At 48.4% G+C, this 14,258-nt stretch overlaps 1 protein-coding gene across 8 annotated transcripts in view; it reads right to left on the bottom strand.

Annotated features, from left to right (window-relative positions):
• Wdr62 (WD repeat domain 62) overlaps positions 1–14,258 on the bottom strand; it is an 81,758-nt gene that overhangs the window by 15,804 nt on the left and 51,696 nt on the right. For all 8 annotated transcript variants that reach the window (XM_076621941.1, XM_076621942.1, XM_033337170.2 and 5 more), the window contains 2 exons: positions 11,058–11,149; positions 692–914 (listed from right to left, as the gene is read on the bottom strand). In XM_076621941.1, coding sequence (XP_076478056.1) covers positions 692–914; positions 11,058–11,149 — 315 coding nt within the window. The remainder of the gene's footprint in view (positions 1–691; positions 915–11,057; positions 11,150–14,258) is intronic.

Here is a 14,258-nt window from a genome sequence, read left to right as displayed (position 1 = left end):
AGCGGGTGCCGAGATAAAAGCCGTGGATCTTAATTAACATGCGAGCGGTGACGTAACAGAGGTAAAGTCGTGAGTTCGTAAAGGCGCGTTCGACGCGGCGGCGACCCTTTCTTCGTCGCGAGCATTCATCGCGGTACTTTCGGTGTTCGTCGTAATAGGACTCGAAAAGCTGGTTTCTCTGCTTGCGGAAAGTAATTTCACGTGGAAAGCGGCGGTTCGCGCCGAGGTAAACGCGAACAAAAGCGGCGCGACAAAGACCCTCGAAATTAAATTCCTCTCGGCGAAACAAAACGTACCCTCGAATTAAGCGCTTTATTTCCTTGGCGCGTGATGCAGATTCGAGTGACCGACAGGCAGCTTGCACTGCCAGACCCGACGTATCGATCAGAGAAACAAAAGTTTCCAACGATGTTCGGCGTAATTTCTGCCGTAGAATTGTCGTGGCAGAAAGAGAGAGAGAGAGAATCTGATTGACAATCGAATACGCGCTGGCGGATACCGTCAGTGATATCGCGAAGCTAATGCAGATATGGTTAATTAAACGATCTATTAAAAGGAAAAACGACTCGTCGATGCGTTCGCTGTATTCGCCACTCCGAAGCTTCTCCGGTTTCGTTTTCACGATTCGGGCGTAATCGATTGCGATCGATTTTTGCGAACAGGTTGCAGATTTTCCCCGCTTGCTACTCACCACGCAGTTGATGCCGTACTTGTGCCCGGAAAATTCGGCGAACTGCACGGCATTGTACGGATCGGAGATGTCCCAAACTCGAACGTTCGGCATGTGGCCGCATTCTCCGGTGGCCAGGAACCTTCCATCGCCAGCGAGGGCCAAAGAAGTTACCGTTTTGCGACAAGCGTTCAACACGTGGGCCTGCGTGTTCTTTCGTGGGTTGAACAAAACGACGGTACAGCTGAAACACAAAGGAAGGATCGATCGTTGAATTTCGCTATCCTCCGCTCCATCGAAGATCGATTTCAAGTAGCGGTTCTTGTGCAAACACCGTAGAAAAAGAAGTTTCTTTTTTCAAAATCGTTCGCGATAAGATAAACCGCGATTGGACCACGGGCTTTCGTCACGGTTGCTCGAGCTCGATATACCAGACGCGAGCTGCGACACCGTTTTGTAACGGGTACTTTGTCGTTCCGACGAATCGGGTCGAGGAAACGAGAAGACGGAACAAATATTTGAACCTAGCTCGCGTTAGGCAACTTCCAGATCGAACGATCGAGTCGACCACCGGCACTGGTTGCTCCAATTCGTCGCTGTAAACACAGTGTCGATCAAGTTGAAACGACTTGGGAGTCGTTCCGACCAGAAACAGCCCTATTTTTTCTTCTATTTTTGGCTATTCTTTCTCGTCGTTTCAACCGTAGTCGTCTAACGCTAATGCATTGTACTGTAAATGTTTATCGACGGAGTATTTTCACGAATGCCAGAGGCAATCGACTTCGACGGACCACGGAACGACATCCGAAGCTTCGAATCGTTATTCTCTGTAAGCGCAACTGCCTTGGCATTCGACAGAAATTCGACCGTTAGGTCCGTTGCTTCTACCTTTATGTCGATTCCGTGGTCGTAACGCGTCTCACGAAACGTTGCCTGAATCGTGACCGCAACATACATATGTATCTGCCATCGTAATTAGCGAAAAACAGACGAACAACCGAGCGATTCGCGCGAAACACGTTCATTACGAGCAGCGAAGGCAAGCTCCGTGACACGCGAAATTGGAGAATTGTCGGGTGAACGAACGATAACTTCGTCTTCGATCTGCCGCTGGCCGGCAGCCGGAGAAAGCGACGCGAACGATTACGAGCAAGAGGTTGCTGGCAAATTCGCCGCAGCGATACGACGCCTGCGATTGCACCGAATTTTTGCCACTTTGTCCGGGTCGTCGTTTCCTGCGAAATCGATACGATTCGATGACTCTCCGCGGACTCGATCGATGATTCGTAACGGGTTTACTCGCACGGGTTACACGGATGAATGTGCATATCGCGACAGTTAGTCACGCTCGCTTGCAAATGCTGCGGCACGTGTTACGCGTTTCTTGGTCCATTTGATAACGCGCTGCAGACGCATGGGCGCGGCAGTTTCGACTCAGTGACACTCAGTTTTGTCAGCTATTCTCATACGTTTGCAAGAATTCCATAAACGACTCTTCGAATATTGTTACTTAGTCTGAATATTATTCCTACTGTTTTATTCTAAACGCGTTAAACGGGAAACTATGCCGTTTACGAAAAGGTGCTACGCGATAAGAGAAGGACGAACGTCGAAAGTGCTATCGCCGACGTGAGAGAAAATAAGAGAAACATAGACTGTGTAAGACCTTCTGTCTGAAATTCTTGGTTGACGTGGAAGAAGAATTGATACTATCGCTTAAAGCGTTGCGTCACTCACATATGCGGGCAATAGCGTTTATGCGAGCAAGTCAGGATGAAAAGGACGGAGGGTAGAATAAGAAGGGAGACCTGAAAAGATAGGTTCGTGTGTGAAAATTGATAAGGCTGAATTGTTATGAACAGATTAAACCTATTTAAGGCTTTTAAAAGAAAAATAGCCTCTCATCAGCCAGTGGCCTGGTTACCAGCGAACAGAATATATATTCTATCAAGATAGAAGCGTAATCATGGTCACGGGCACATTCATCGGCCGGCCAGATTTACAACCGAGAAACCTTGGAAAAAATTGCTGACTTTTTTATCAGGTTGAACACGAGGTTGCCGTACGATCGACCCATAATCGAGACAAAGGAGTATAAGGAAGCAGTAAAGTCCGATTAAGGTACAAGGGCTGTTGAAATGGTCACGGCTACGCTTAATAAAATCTGGTATTCTAGAAGAAGCAGAGGCGACGCGTGCCAAGTGGTCTATAAATTAGGAGTTGAAGTCGATAATTACGATCACACGGAGGTCTCTCACCCTGCTAACCGCGGCAACATTAGAATACTTGCAGTACACACGGTTTCTAGCACGAGCGAACCTGCTGGTGTAACGTTTAGTCAAGTTGATATCGATTTACTGGACCAAAACTGGAAGCGAAGGAAATTTGAATGTACATCGTGAGATGGTCGATCGATCGGAGGATAAAAGAGATGGAAAGAGAAGAATTTAAAGCGAGTAAAAGGATACGAGTGCTCTTAAAGCAGCTGCGGTTGACGTTCCACTTCCGGATTCCAGAGGCCGGCGCCAAACGACCAGAGGCGAGACGAAAAACAACCCGGAAAGTGCGAACGACGAACCAAAAACGGATCGCGTGACCGCGGTCTCCGAAAGCGTCAACGAGCACCACTGGGCAAGTGTAAAGCTGCGAGGCACGCGGTCGTTCGCGGTAACACGAAACGCGACTCGTGCGACTCGTTGAATCTCGTCGTCCACCGAGGCGATTTATTTCGCCTACCAACCTAAACCGCAACGTGTCAATAAACTCGATGTCAACCGGCCGTTTCTTTTACGCGCTACCGTTTGTCCCGACATTACGTTAGCAAAGCACCGACGTAACGTAATCTCGCCGCAACTCTGCTCCGTCCACTCTCTTTCGCCAAACCGACCGCACTGGAAAACTTCTTCGCTGACGTAGTGTTCGTTGTCGTCGTGGACGCGTGGCGATTGCACGTGGTGACGTTAGACGAAAAAGCTTGCCGAATAATTTCCCGACGGCGAAGCGACAAATTAGCAAAGCGCGCAGCACCAACGGTGAAAAGTCAAGTTGTCGCAGGTCGTTGCACCGCTGCTGACCTAAGCTACGATTACGCTGCTAAAAATATGTGCTACTTTCTCGTCGTCCGTCGTCTATAACTGTTTACAGTCTTGCAAAAAGTCACCGTCTATACCGGCGCGTTCTAGCGCCGATGTCTCTGTGCGCTCTCCATTGGTTAACGATCGTCGTTCTTGATCGCTCGACACCGACGGAAGGCGAGAGGGTTGGACCGGTCAAGTCGAGACGCGGCAGAAGCGAACAGACTCTCGACGCCGTCGATCGGACTCGGTCTGGTTGACGAACGCGTTTAGACCGACGGCGACGCTCTATGGAACGAACACGAACGGTGTTTCTCGTCGAAATTGGTCCGGACAACCAGGTGGATCGTGATCCGATCGTTTGGCGAACCGATCGTCGGAAGATCTAACCGGGACGCGGTTATATCGCAATTACGTTTCGTGCTCTTTAGATACGCGAAGATCCTTTCTTTTTACTAACATCGTCGTTGGAACGACACGGTTTTATCCGCTGGACGCTCTGCTGCAACTGATCTTATGAAATTCCGTCTCTATCTTTCCGATTGTATCGAAAATGGGTTTCAGGCTGAAGCTATATATATATATATATATACGGATTTTCGTAAAGCTTTCGATACTATCGGTCGTTCTGTTTTGATCGGCGAGTTGAAGTCTCTTGAAACGAACGGCGGTGTGTGCTCTCGTGGTTAACCAACTTTCTATCCGACAGAAAGCAAATATTCCGTTTTAGTAACACATTCTCAAGCGAGGTCAAGGTTACGTTCCTCCAGGTTCTCACCTTCATCTTATGCTTCTTATACTTTTCATCGACGCTACGTCTAATGCTTTATAAATTATCATACGAAAGAATACAGAAATTAATATTACAAAATCATATTTTCGAAGATGCAAATATAGAGAAATTATTAGAATATAATGTTCATTTGTATATGAAACATTTTACTAGCTGTAAGACGCGCGTCAGGTATACGCTAAATCATCCAAAGTAGCTGCTACGAAAAGGTTCTCCAGCGCAAAGGGTTGACTTATTTTCACGTTTATCGCTGCTCGTCCATACGAGATATCTTCTCAGGACGAGAAGATCGGCGCCGAGAAGCAACTGCGCCAAGGATTCTCCGTCAGAGGAGAGAGAAGATCGCAGGATGGCAAGGTGGAAGCAAGGATAGATAGTTGCGCGGTTCTCTCCGGTCGATAATCGCGAGCAGTTTGCATCGCGGATCGACTAAGCGTGTCTCTTTCGTTCGAGCATACGGTTCGTTTCCGTTTGCGAACGGCGTTCGTCGAGCTAGCCGCCATGCACGTCCGCCGCGTTTCCGGTCGCTTCGCTTTCGGTTCGCCAAAACGAGTATACGGCTGCTAGCCTCCGATTAAAACACTTTCCGCTCGCTGAGTTCGTTACCGTAACGAATGAACGTGATCTTCCAAATCGACGGCCGGATAAACGTCTGTCGGAATGGTCGAGCATTTTTCCTTGCAGAATTTTAGCGCAGAAGGAATTGGCTAACTACGAAGCTGGCTATAACGTGGTGGAATGCGGGGAAAATCGCGCGTGGCGATCGATACAGCGACTGTGAAACGACGAGCGTGGGACAGGAAGAAGGGCCATTTACGAGGAGGAAGCGGCTCGGCTCGGGCTTGACCCGTATCGTCTGGATGGTTTTCATCGAAATGAAAATCTCGCGACCGCTACGTTCCTCGTTGATCGTAGGTCGATCGAATCGCCGCGTGGTCTACTTTAACGTTGCTGAAAGGTTGGCGTGGGAACGCGACTCCAGCTGTATTCGAGTCGCACTGGAATCGCGTCAGACGCGTCTGAAAGGAACACGTGGAAACCGTAGAGAAATCGTAGCTGGATGCTAGTTCTTCTTCCTCGTCGGACGCGAGAGAGAAACAAGCGGCGCGTAAAGCCGGGCTCGGGGCCGATACGAACTTCTCATTTGATTAACCTGAAAATCTACTTTTCCCGCGCAAACCGTCTACCTTCCTCGGACCTTCGTTTTCGAAGATTGTTTCGAGAAGGAAATTCCAACGGTTGCGTCGCACTCTTTTTACTCGATTCCAGAGAAGAATCGTTGACGCGCGTTTCTAGAGCGCTCGACCGTTTCCAAATCAGAGGCGAATCGATCAAGAAGATTAGGGTCGAACGAGAAGGGGTGAGATCGCGACCAAATAAACTTCGGACGAGACTGTAAACGTGTCATGGACTTTTCTTGCGTCTCCTGTGCGCGCGAAATTTCCCTGACAACGATCCAAGATTTCCCTGACGACGCAACAAGATCGCTGTATCTACGACCTACCAAAAGCTGACACACGCTGGGCGATGTAGGATATCAACGATTGCCGCACCTCGACAGCTAAAGTCAGAAGATGCCTCAAATCGAAAGAAACGTAGCTGGATGTTCCAGCGATATTGCTTGCCTCGTAATCGAATGCCGTGCGTTTGCCCGTTGCAACTTTTTCTAACCACCTTTCTATCTGCTCCACCGTTATTTTTCTAGTTCATATGCCAGCAAAGCGACATCCGCCGCGAACGTTCGAGTCTTCTTCGAACAAGCTACTCCATCGGAAGGAAAAAAGTCTCGTCGCCTGTCGCGTGGTCGAGCGCTGCGAGTGCAGAAGCGTACCGTTAAGGCAACGTTACCGTCATGGCAAAAGCTTCGCACGAAAGTCTCGCGAGAGCCCGTGCGATGCACCAGGAAGCCTGTAACTGTAATTTCTAGCCACGGGTTGCGTGCGGAGAAACACGTAAGGTCGCTGGTATAAAGGTCACTAGGTCGATTATCGAGCATGGAAACCGGTCGACGGCGTTCTAATAACTTAGTCGATGGAACTGGCTGATTTAAAACGACCGATCGCGACGTTCCTTTGCATCTCGATGACGGAACGACAGGTCACGATACGAGTCCCGTGACGAACCGAAACTCGTTTACGACGTCGGGATGGTAAATCCGATTCGGCGAGCGATTACGCTCTTTGCTTTACCGCTCTTTACCGCTTTAGAGATTTTCGAAATCGCTTCGTCGAACGACTTACTTTCTTTATATTCTGGAACGGATTTACTTATTTATTTATTTATTTAATCGGCACAGGACTTTTTCGTATCGGATAAGAGCGATCGTAGGAGACGATATGAAAAGGGAACGAGCACGAAACGTAATCGACGACTCAGTGCAGAGGTAGGAAACGCGGTACGATTTTAAGGACCGTGTTTCGCGTTTCGTACGCAACCGTATTCGTAGAAAGAAAGAAACTCTCGTTTTCTTGCTCGTGCCGTTCGAACGCGTAACACGTTTGCTCGCTAGCCGGAAAAGATTGTCCCACAGTGACTAATTCCGGCAGTGTGTCGTCGGAACACAAGACGGCAGCGCTCGGCTGCTCCGCCTAATTATTAATAAGGGACTTTCTTCGTTTCCAGCCTTCTCCAGGCATGCGAACCAACTTTCCTCACCTCGAAGATCTACTTACCTTGTACGCGATCGCGTCTCGAAATACCGGTGGCGCGCTATCTTTGCCTCGCCGATGTCGACGTTGGAAAACACAGTCCGGTCGAGTTTTCGTTTTCTAGGAACGGAACGGCTCTCGATGCTATCGAATTTGGAAAGTCCCGAGGCGATCACGATCGCGCGAGGAATATGGGTCTCGCGTTGTCTATAGCCGACGCTAAGCAAACCGCAGTTCGTGTCTTGCGTTCTCCGTAGGTGAAATTTACGAGAGGAGCAATTACTTTTCTTTGCGCACGATTTTCTCCGGCAATTAATGGACTAGCGCGTTTATTCCTCTATCGGCTCTGTCGATTAAACTCGCAGCGCATCTGGAACCTCGAAACTGGGAAACAGAGTAGATCGAGAAACCGGGAAAGCGGAACTTTCCTTCGTAACACGATACACGCAATGTCAAGCACTTTCTAACCTTGAAGTCGAGCTCTCGACGATGTCGTTGCCAGATACGCGATCCACCGCTCCAATACGTCCAACCGTCGTCTCTCGTCACCGACGAACAGACCTCGATACGTTCAAGGACGCGTGGCCGTTCCGTTCGATCGAACGCGAAAAATCGACAAGCGGCAAACGTCGTCAAATTTAAAAGGTTTCGCGTGATCGTTCGAGGCGGTTTGTTAAATCGCAAGCAACAGCGAGCCGAGCTACGATCGCCGGACAGCTGCTGGTCGTAATTGGTGTAACGCCATCGACTTTGTATCAACGTGTTCGTGAAAGTAGCGGCACGCTATCGGATAACGTATCGAGTAGCCGCTATTACGGTTGTCTTTAGCGCGTACAACCGGTATCATCGCGTAACCGATCTGGCGTTTCCTACGCGATTAAAACAGGACGAAAATCGATGGTTGGCGAGATACGTTAACGCGCTTTGATATCTCCAACGCTGGATTTATTACCAGAAGGAGAATTTGACGAGGAAGCGGCGAATTCTAACTGCTACTAACCGCGATGACATAACGAGATCGGCCGGAGCAGCGACTCGAACGGTAGCCAGATGCATCGAGGAAAATCGAGCGCGGTGCTGGCAAGTACTCGCATGCTAACAGCTACTTTCGACTCGGGGAAGCTTTGTTCACGCACGCGTAAACACGCGTATGCGCGAGGAATCTCGCCGAGCTCGTTACCATGCTCGTGCTCGTAATTACGCTACATTACGTGACCGAAGAATCATAATTCCGCTCGAGCTGGTAACATCGCGGCATCGATGCTAACGAACGTCTCGTATCGGCCTGTAAACCAGGCCGATCGAGTCGTCGACGAAACGAGAGGAAAGAATCGGCGTGGCTTGACGCGGCAAAAAACGCGTACACAACAGCCAACGGGTGCAGAGGTTGCCAGGTCGATCGAACGATTTAATTGTCGCCGACGCTTATCGTTCGAGGCGGATCTCCGACACAGAATCTTTTGGTCCATTCACCGCTCTCTTGACCCGATTTCCGAGTACCGTACATAGCTGTTTGCTCGTTCGCTTGCACCCGACGTATCCGCGACATGTACGTTCTCGACGTCCGGCTCGATGGCGCCGCGGATTTAGGCGACTCAAGTAGCACGTGCGAAAATCACGAGTTCTCGCTCGTCGCCGTGCTTTCTGTCAAGCGACGCTTGATTACGCGCCGAGTTAACGCGTCATCCTACTCCGCCGTTTTTCTCTATCGCGATCGTAATTAGCGATACAATGGGCTAACGAGCGCGCGTCGCTCGGCGAATACGGTTTTTCTCTCTAAGCGAGCAGGCCATCTTGTTCCATCGTGTTCCTTCTAATTGATCGGTCGTCATCCCCGCGCTACAGAAGGGAGTCTCCCCCAAGGACACCCTAATATTCCTTATGACACACCGCGAAGTTCGACGGCTGACTAGCGTAACCCGATCGGAAGCCAAATGTGTCCACGAAGCGACGCTAAATTGTCCACGAGAATGAAACGAACGAAACTTTTTTAGTTCTGATATCTTTTTAATTAGCCTTCTTTAAACGAGACCAAACGCGATTTAATTGACGCGCACTTTCACGCGTATATTCGATAGAGGAATTACTTTGCCGAAACTTTTATTCAACGAGCATTGAGAATAAAAAAGTTCCGTTGTTGCATTAACGTCGTCGAACCGAAACGTTTCTTTTCGTCGAGTCAACTGTCTTTTCCCAAGTTCCGCGAGACGACGAGTTGCGTATCCGTTACGTACAGTCGCGTACTGCACGCGATAACTCAGTCCCGATCGTCGATCGATCGCGGAGAAAACGCGAAACAAATGGAAAAGCGAAGAAGCGAACGTCCATCGCAGGCGAGATCCAGCTACGAAGCGAATTTCGAGGAAAAAGCCTGGGAGAACCGCAGAGGAGCGGCACCACGTAGCGCGGTCGAAATGCTTGTTTCTTGACACGCGATACCTCAGTGTCTTAGTCCACAATCTTCCGATCGCACTTTCGCCATTCTTCCATTCATGGCGCGAGCCTTCTTTTCTACCGTCCGCGTTTATCCGTGACCGGTAGAATCGCACGTGCACTTTTTTACAGCGCCGAACAAAGCGCTAACGAAGATGAACTTTCTTTCACGGTCGCCTTCTTCCTTCACGGCCGGCGTCTGACAAAAGTTCGGAACGCGAGTTCGAAATATCGCACAGGCGAGTGCGACGATGTTCAAAACGTGTTCCGTGCGAGTTTCAGGGAGAAAGAGTCGCCTCGATCGGCGAATCGGAACGACGTAGCCAACCAGCAGCGGTTCGTCTTCGACTTTTAGCCCGACGACTCGATCGATCGTTGAGAGGATGTTGAGGCGAAGGATATCGCGGTCGAAAAAGCGAAAAGTCGAACGGCGAGAAACAACGGATCTGGGACACGCGCGCGACCAAGCCTATCGACGTTTCGCAAGCTTCCACCGACCAGCGAGCATCTTTATCGAAATATCGCGATCCGATATCGCCGATCGAGATAAAGCCGCGCTTCCGTGTGCCGCGCGTTGTGCAAAGGATCTCTTCTTTCTTCTGCATGCTCGTTCCCACGAATATCGACCGACTTCTAACAACTTGTCGGATTTGTAATACGACCTCCTTCCTCTTTCATTCCGATCACGACCCGGAGTCGACCAAGTTCTCCGTCGATCGTCGTTCATTGGGTCTGTCGAAAGTTGCGAAAAGCGAAACGATTTTTAAAAGTCGACCTTGCTACTTCTACTTTCCGATTACGGTTAAATAGCCACGGAGTTCACCGCTCCCGTTCACGCGAGCAATTTCCTTCGCGTAGAAATAAACCGTAGCAAAAGTTTCGATCTCGTTCAAGGCGATACGCGATGCGAGCGCGATCGTCGACGAGCGCCACTCTCCCTTTTGCCCGGTTCTTGCGGCCCCTTAACCCACCAATTACTTTAATTCCGCAATCGATACCGGCTATTATCGGCGAACGATTTAGAGCTCGACGGACGATGGCAATAATTTCGAGGCTGCAACGACCAGACTACTAACGTCGCGACCGAGCCGATCGACCACGATGTTTCCAAGCGTCGCGTCTCCAACGAGAGTATCAGCGCAACCACGTAGCCTCCAAAGTACCGCGGCGTCCGGAATTCTAATCGCCAAACCGAGTAAACGCTACGAGTGGCTACAAGATTGAAAAGGTCGGGCCCGAATCGCCACTTTCTCTACCGATATAGGAAACCAGGCTGAAAATCGGCGATAAATAGGGTCGTAGGAGGAATCGCGAGATTAGAATAGGGTTCGGAAAGAGGACACGGGTGCGGATGGTACGCGTAACAGAGTTGCATCGACGTACCATACAATGGAAGAGGAATCGATGGAAGAAAAGCAAGAGACCGGACTCGAACTTACCCGGCAGGATAAGCGACCAACTCGCTGGTCGCGTCGCAATCCAGGGCTGCATTGCTCGATACGGTTACTCCGAGAACGCGTTCTAGCTTGATCTGAAACAAATTAAATACCAGGTTACCTTTGCGTTAAAGATGTTGACGTTACCTTTTCCTGCCACTTTGCGACATACTACAGAAATATTATTTCTCGTCGCTATAAATCTGCACGTCAAATTCGTAGGGTATCTAAACTCGTAAGAGACGCGATTCGCCCTCGGACATTTCCTATTGTCGTGTGATGCACGGTGTGACGTGTAGTCGTTTAAATTAATTATGGGACGAGTTAATTTAATTAGCTATATTTACAGATATGAGGTGTGAGTGTTGTCCGTGATACTTGAGATGCTGGCTGTAGATATCGGCTGCTGGGGTACTGCTATTTTTCTTCTAACTTAGATGCGTGGAAGAAAAATAGGACTACGGGCACCGGGTCCCGAACGTTCGTAACCCAAGGTGCTAACCACTGCGCTACCGTCGTCCGGTAGAAGTTAGTGTCGAGTGGCGGTATTTGTTGTCGAGTGCCGCCACAGATATTTTGAAATGTAGAATACAAAGTTAATCGCAATCGATGATATTCGTTATAAGACTGCGCGATACTGCGGTGCTGATACTAATTGTTACGCTGATTCGCTAAACCGATTCGTTATACTTATTCGCTCGACTGACTGACTTCTGAAGAACATGGTCGTCTATTTATACTTGTCAAGGGGAGGTACCGAAAGGTTTGAACTTGTCGCAGGTTGTAGGTTGCACGTAGCAGCGAAATTGCTTTCTCCAGAGTTAGTTTACTACGTTATGCGCGTCGTACAGTGTCAATCATCTGTGGCAAAACAACTATGTGAGGAATCTTCGTATCGAAACGTCCTAAGACGCTTACGCCGCTACAGTCGATCGATCAAACCTATCTCAGAACATGACAACGTTATCCGGACTCTTTATTATATAAATCTCACATCGAGGATATCGGGGACGTTCGACGCTAATTTTTAAGAATTACTTGGACAGCAGCTGTACAGTGCCCCTATACAGTTTAAGTGTAGTTTAATTCCCACAATTGCGACGGTGTTGTTAGGAGTTTGAATCCTGCACGTTCTTAGAGGTCTCGTAACTCGTACGTCACTCGTGCATTTCATGTAATATGCCTATCCGGAATAACGCGAAATTACACGACGTCGCAGCGTTTATGCATAACGTAAGCACGACTACCGTAACTGTCTCAATAGGACGATGAATTTCGCTAACAGCGTCTATCACAAGGTTGATATACTCGGTGAACCTATGGAATCTCTGAGATTCTCCCCCTTAACGCGTTTACTGCCGCGTCACCCATATTCGGGCGACAGCAAAGTTTCTGATCGGTATTCGGGAGACGCTTATTTGACTATTTGCGAAGAATCGTCGTAGGCATTTGAAAAGATATTCCACAGTAAGTAATAGAACTATTGTATGGTTACAAAAATAATAGGAAAATGGTTTATTAAGAAAATCATTTAGGATGTAAAACTTTAAAGCATTGTATACAAAGCTGAGGTTGGTCGGGACAATTTGGACAATAAGTTGTCGCAGCAGTCAACGTTTTAAGACAGATTTTTCAATGATTTTTTATTCTATACCTCAGCTACTTTTTCCAAATTCTCGCTTATTATTTCTTTTCTATTTCTATCGTCTCGCGTTTTACCGTCTTTCCCGCCGAATGGATTTTTCTTTCGCCCGTGAAAGTAATAACAAGCTTTCATGACGAAACTGCAAAATCGTAGATTCTCCTCGCCTCCTGCTGCTCGTCTTTCTAAAGGAATTAATTTTAATCTCGAAAGGCGCGTTACGTCACCGATGAATCGCTCGATGCGCGACGATTAAACTCTCTGTGTGCTGCTGGTTAACGCGTAAGTACCTTGCAGCAAAGGATTAACGTCATACGTAACGAATTTACCACTTATTTACTTACGCGAGTGTGTTCGTTCGCATGCATCTGCGCGAATGACGTACGATGTATCTAATTAGAGACAGCGCAAACTGCTATTTGTGAATTACGATCACGTTCGTTCTCAATCACGGTGATACCTCGCGATGATTTGCGATTTTTCCTGATCGCTTCTGACCGGAGAAAAGATATAACTGTACATCGCGTAACCTTATCACCTTTACATCGACGATATCAAATTAATACATTACGGTCTTGAAATCGACAGGAACAACGAATATCTTCGAGACGGAATGTCTTTAAGATGCCGATGTAAGATAAAGAAAAGGAAATTCAACTGTTTTTCATTTTTAACACTTCGCCGATCGATAGCCTATTAATCGGCTTTTCGCCACCGACAATCTTTCTCGTTATTTGAGCAGTAATTTGTTATTTAGTAGTAAGGTACCTCGTTCAGTTGCGTCAGTTGCGTCGCTTTGTAAGCCCCCACAATTTTACACCAGTTTGAAAAACGTACCGTTCGCGATGGACGAAGAGAATGGGGTATTGGAGAGTCTAAACCGAAACAGAGCCGTGGCCAGGGAGAATCTGCGCCTGAGCTGCCGGTCGGACGTGCGTATTCTGTTGAATCTGTAGCGGTCGGTAAGGTGTTAAGATACCGATATAAGACAAGGAAAAGAAAATTCAACTGTTCTTCATTTTTAACATTAAATAAGGTAAACTAAGGTTATACGCGGATGCCTTTCTGCACGCTGTATCTCGAAATATTGCAGGCGAAATAATTCAGAGCAAAATAAAAGAATTACGATCACAGCGAGCGAATTCACTCGCGAATAAAAAAAGTGTCACGGTCGCGAATAAGGTTACGTCGCTATCGCGATCGTGACTCTGCCATCACTGCGATAATAAATCACCGTCGGCGATTTTCCACGTCGTCTCAGTGTCGTCTAATTGTTTCTCTATGATCCGCGATCCGAGAATCGTAAACGGCAGCTGCTATTTTCGACCGGCTGCATAATCGATAACCGAGGACTCTGTCATTGCCTCTGACCGGCCTCGAGGCTCTCTCGTCGAGCCTTTCGAGCGGCTGATCATCGAGTTGCGCGAAGATACTGCGACAAAGAGACAGACACCGTGTTATTTATGGAGGAAGTTATCCGGAAGACAGAGAATGGCAGGGGAAGAGAAAAGCCAGGGCAAGTGGATACGCGACGCCAGCGTGGAAAATTCGCTCGATACGCC

This window comes from Bombus vancouverensis, chromosome 10 (assembly GCF_051014615.1).
Source record: "Bombus vancouverensis nearcticus chromosome 10, iyBomVanc1_principal, whole genome shotgun sequence".
Lineage (NCBI taxonomy): Eukaryota > Metazoa > Arthropoda > Insecta > Hymenoptera > Apidae > Bombus > Bombus vancouverensis.
This window is presented reverse-complemented; position numbering and strand designations above follow the sequence as displayed.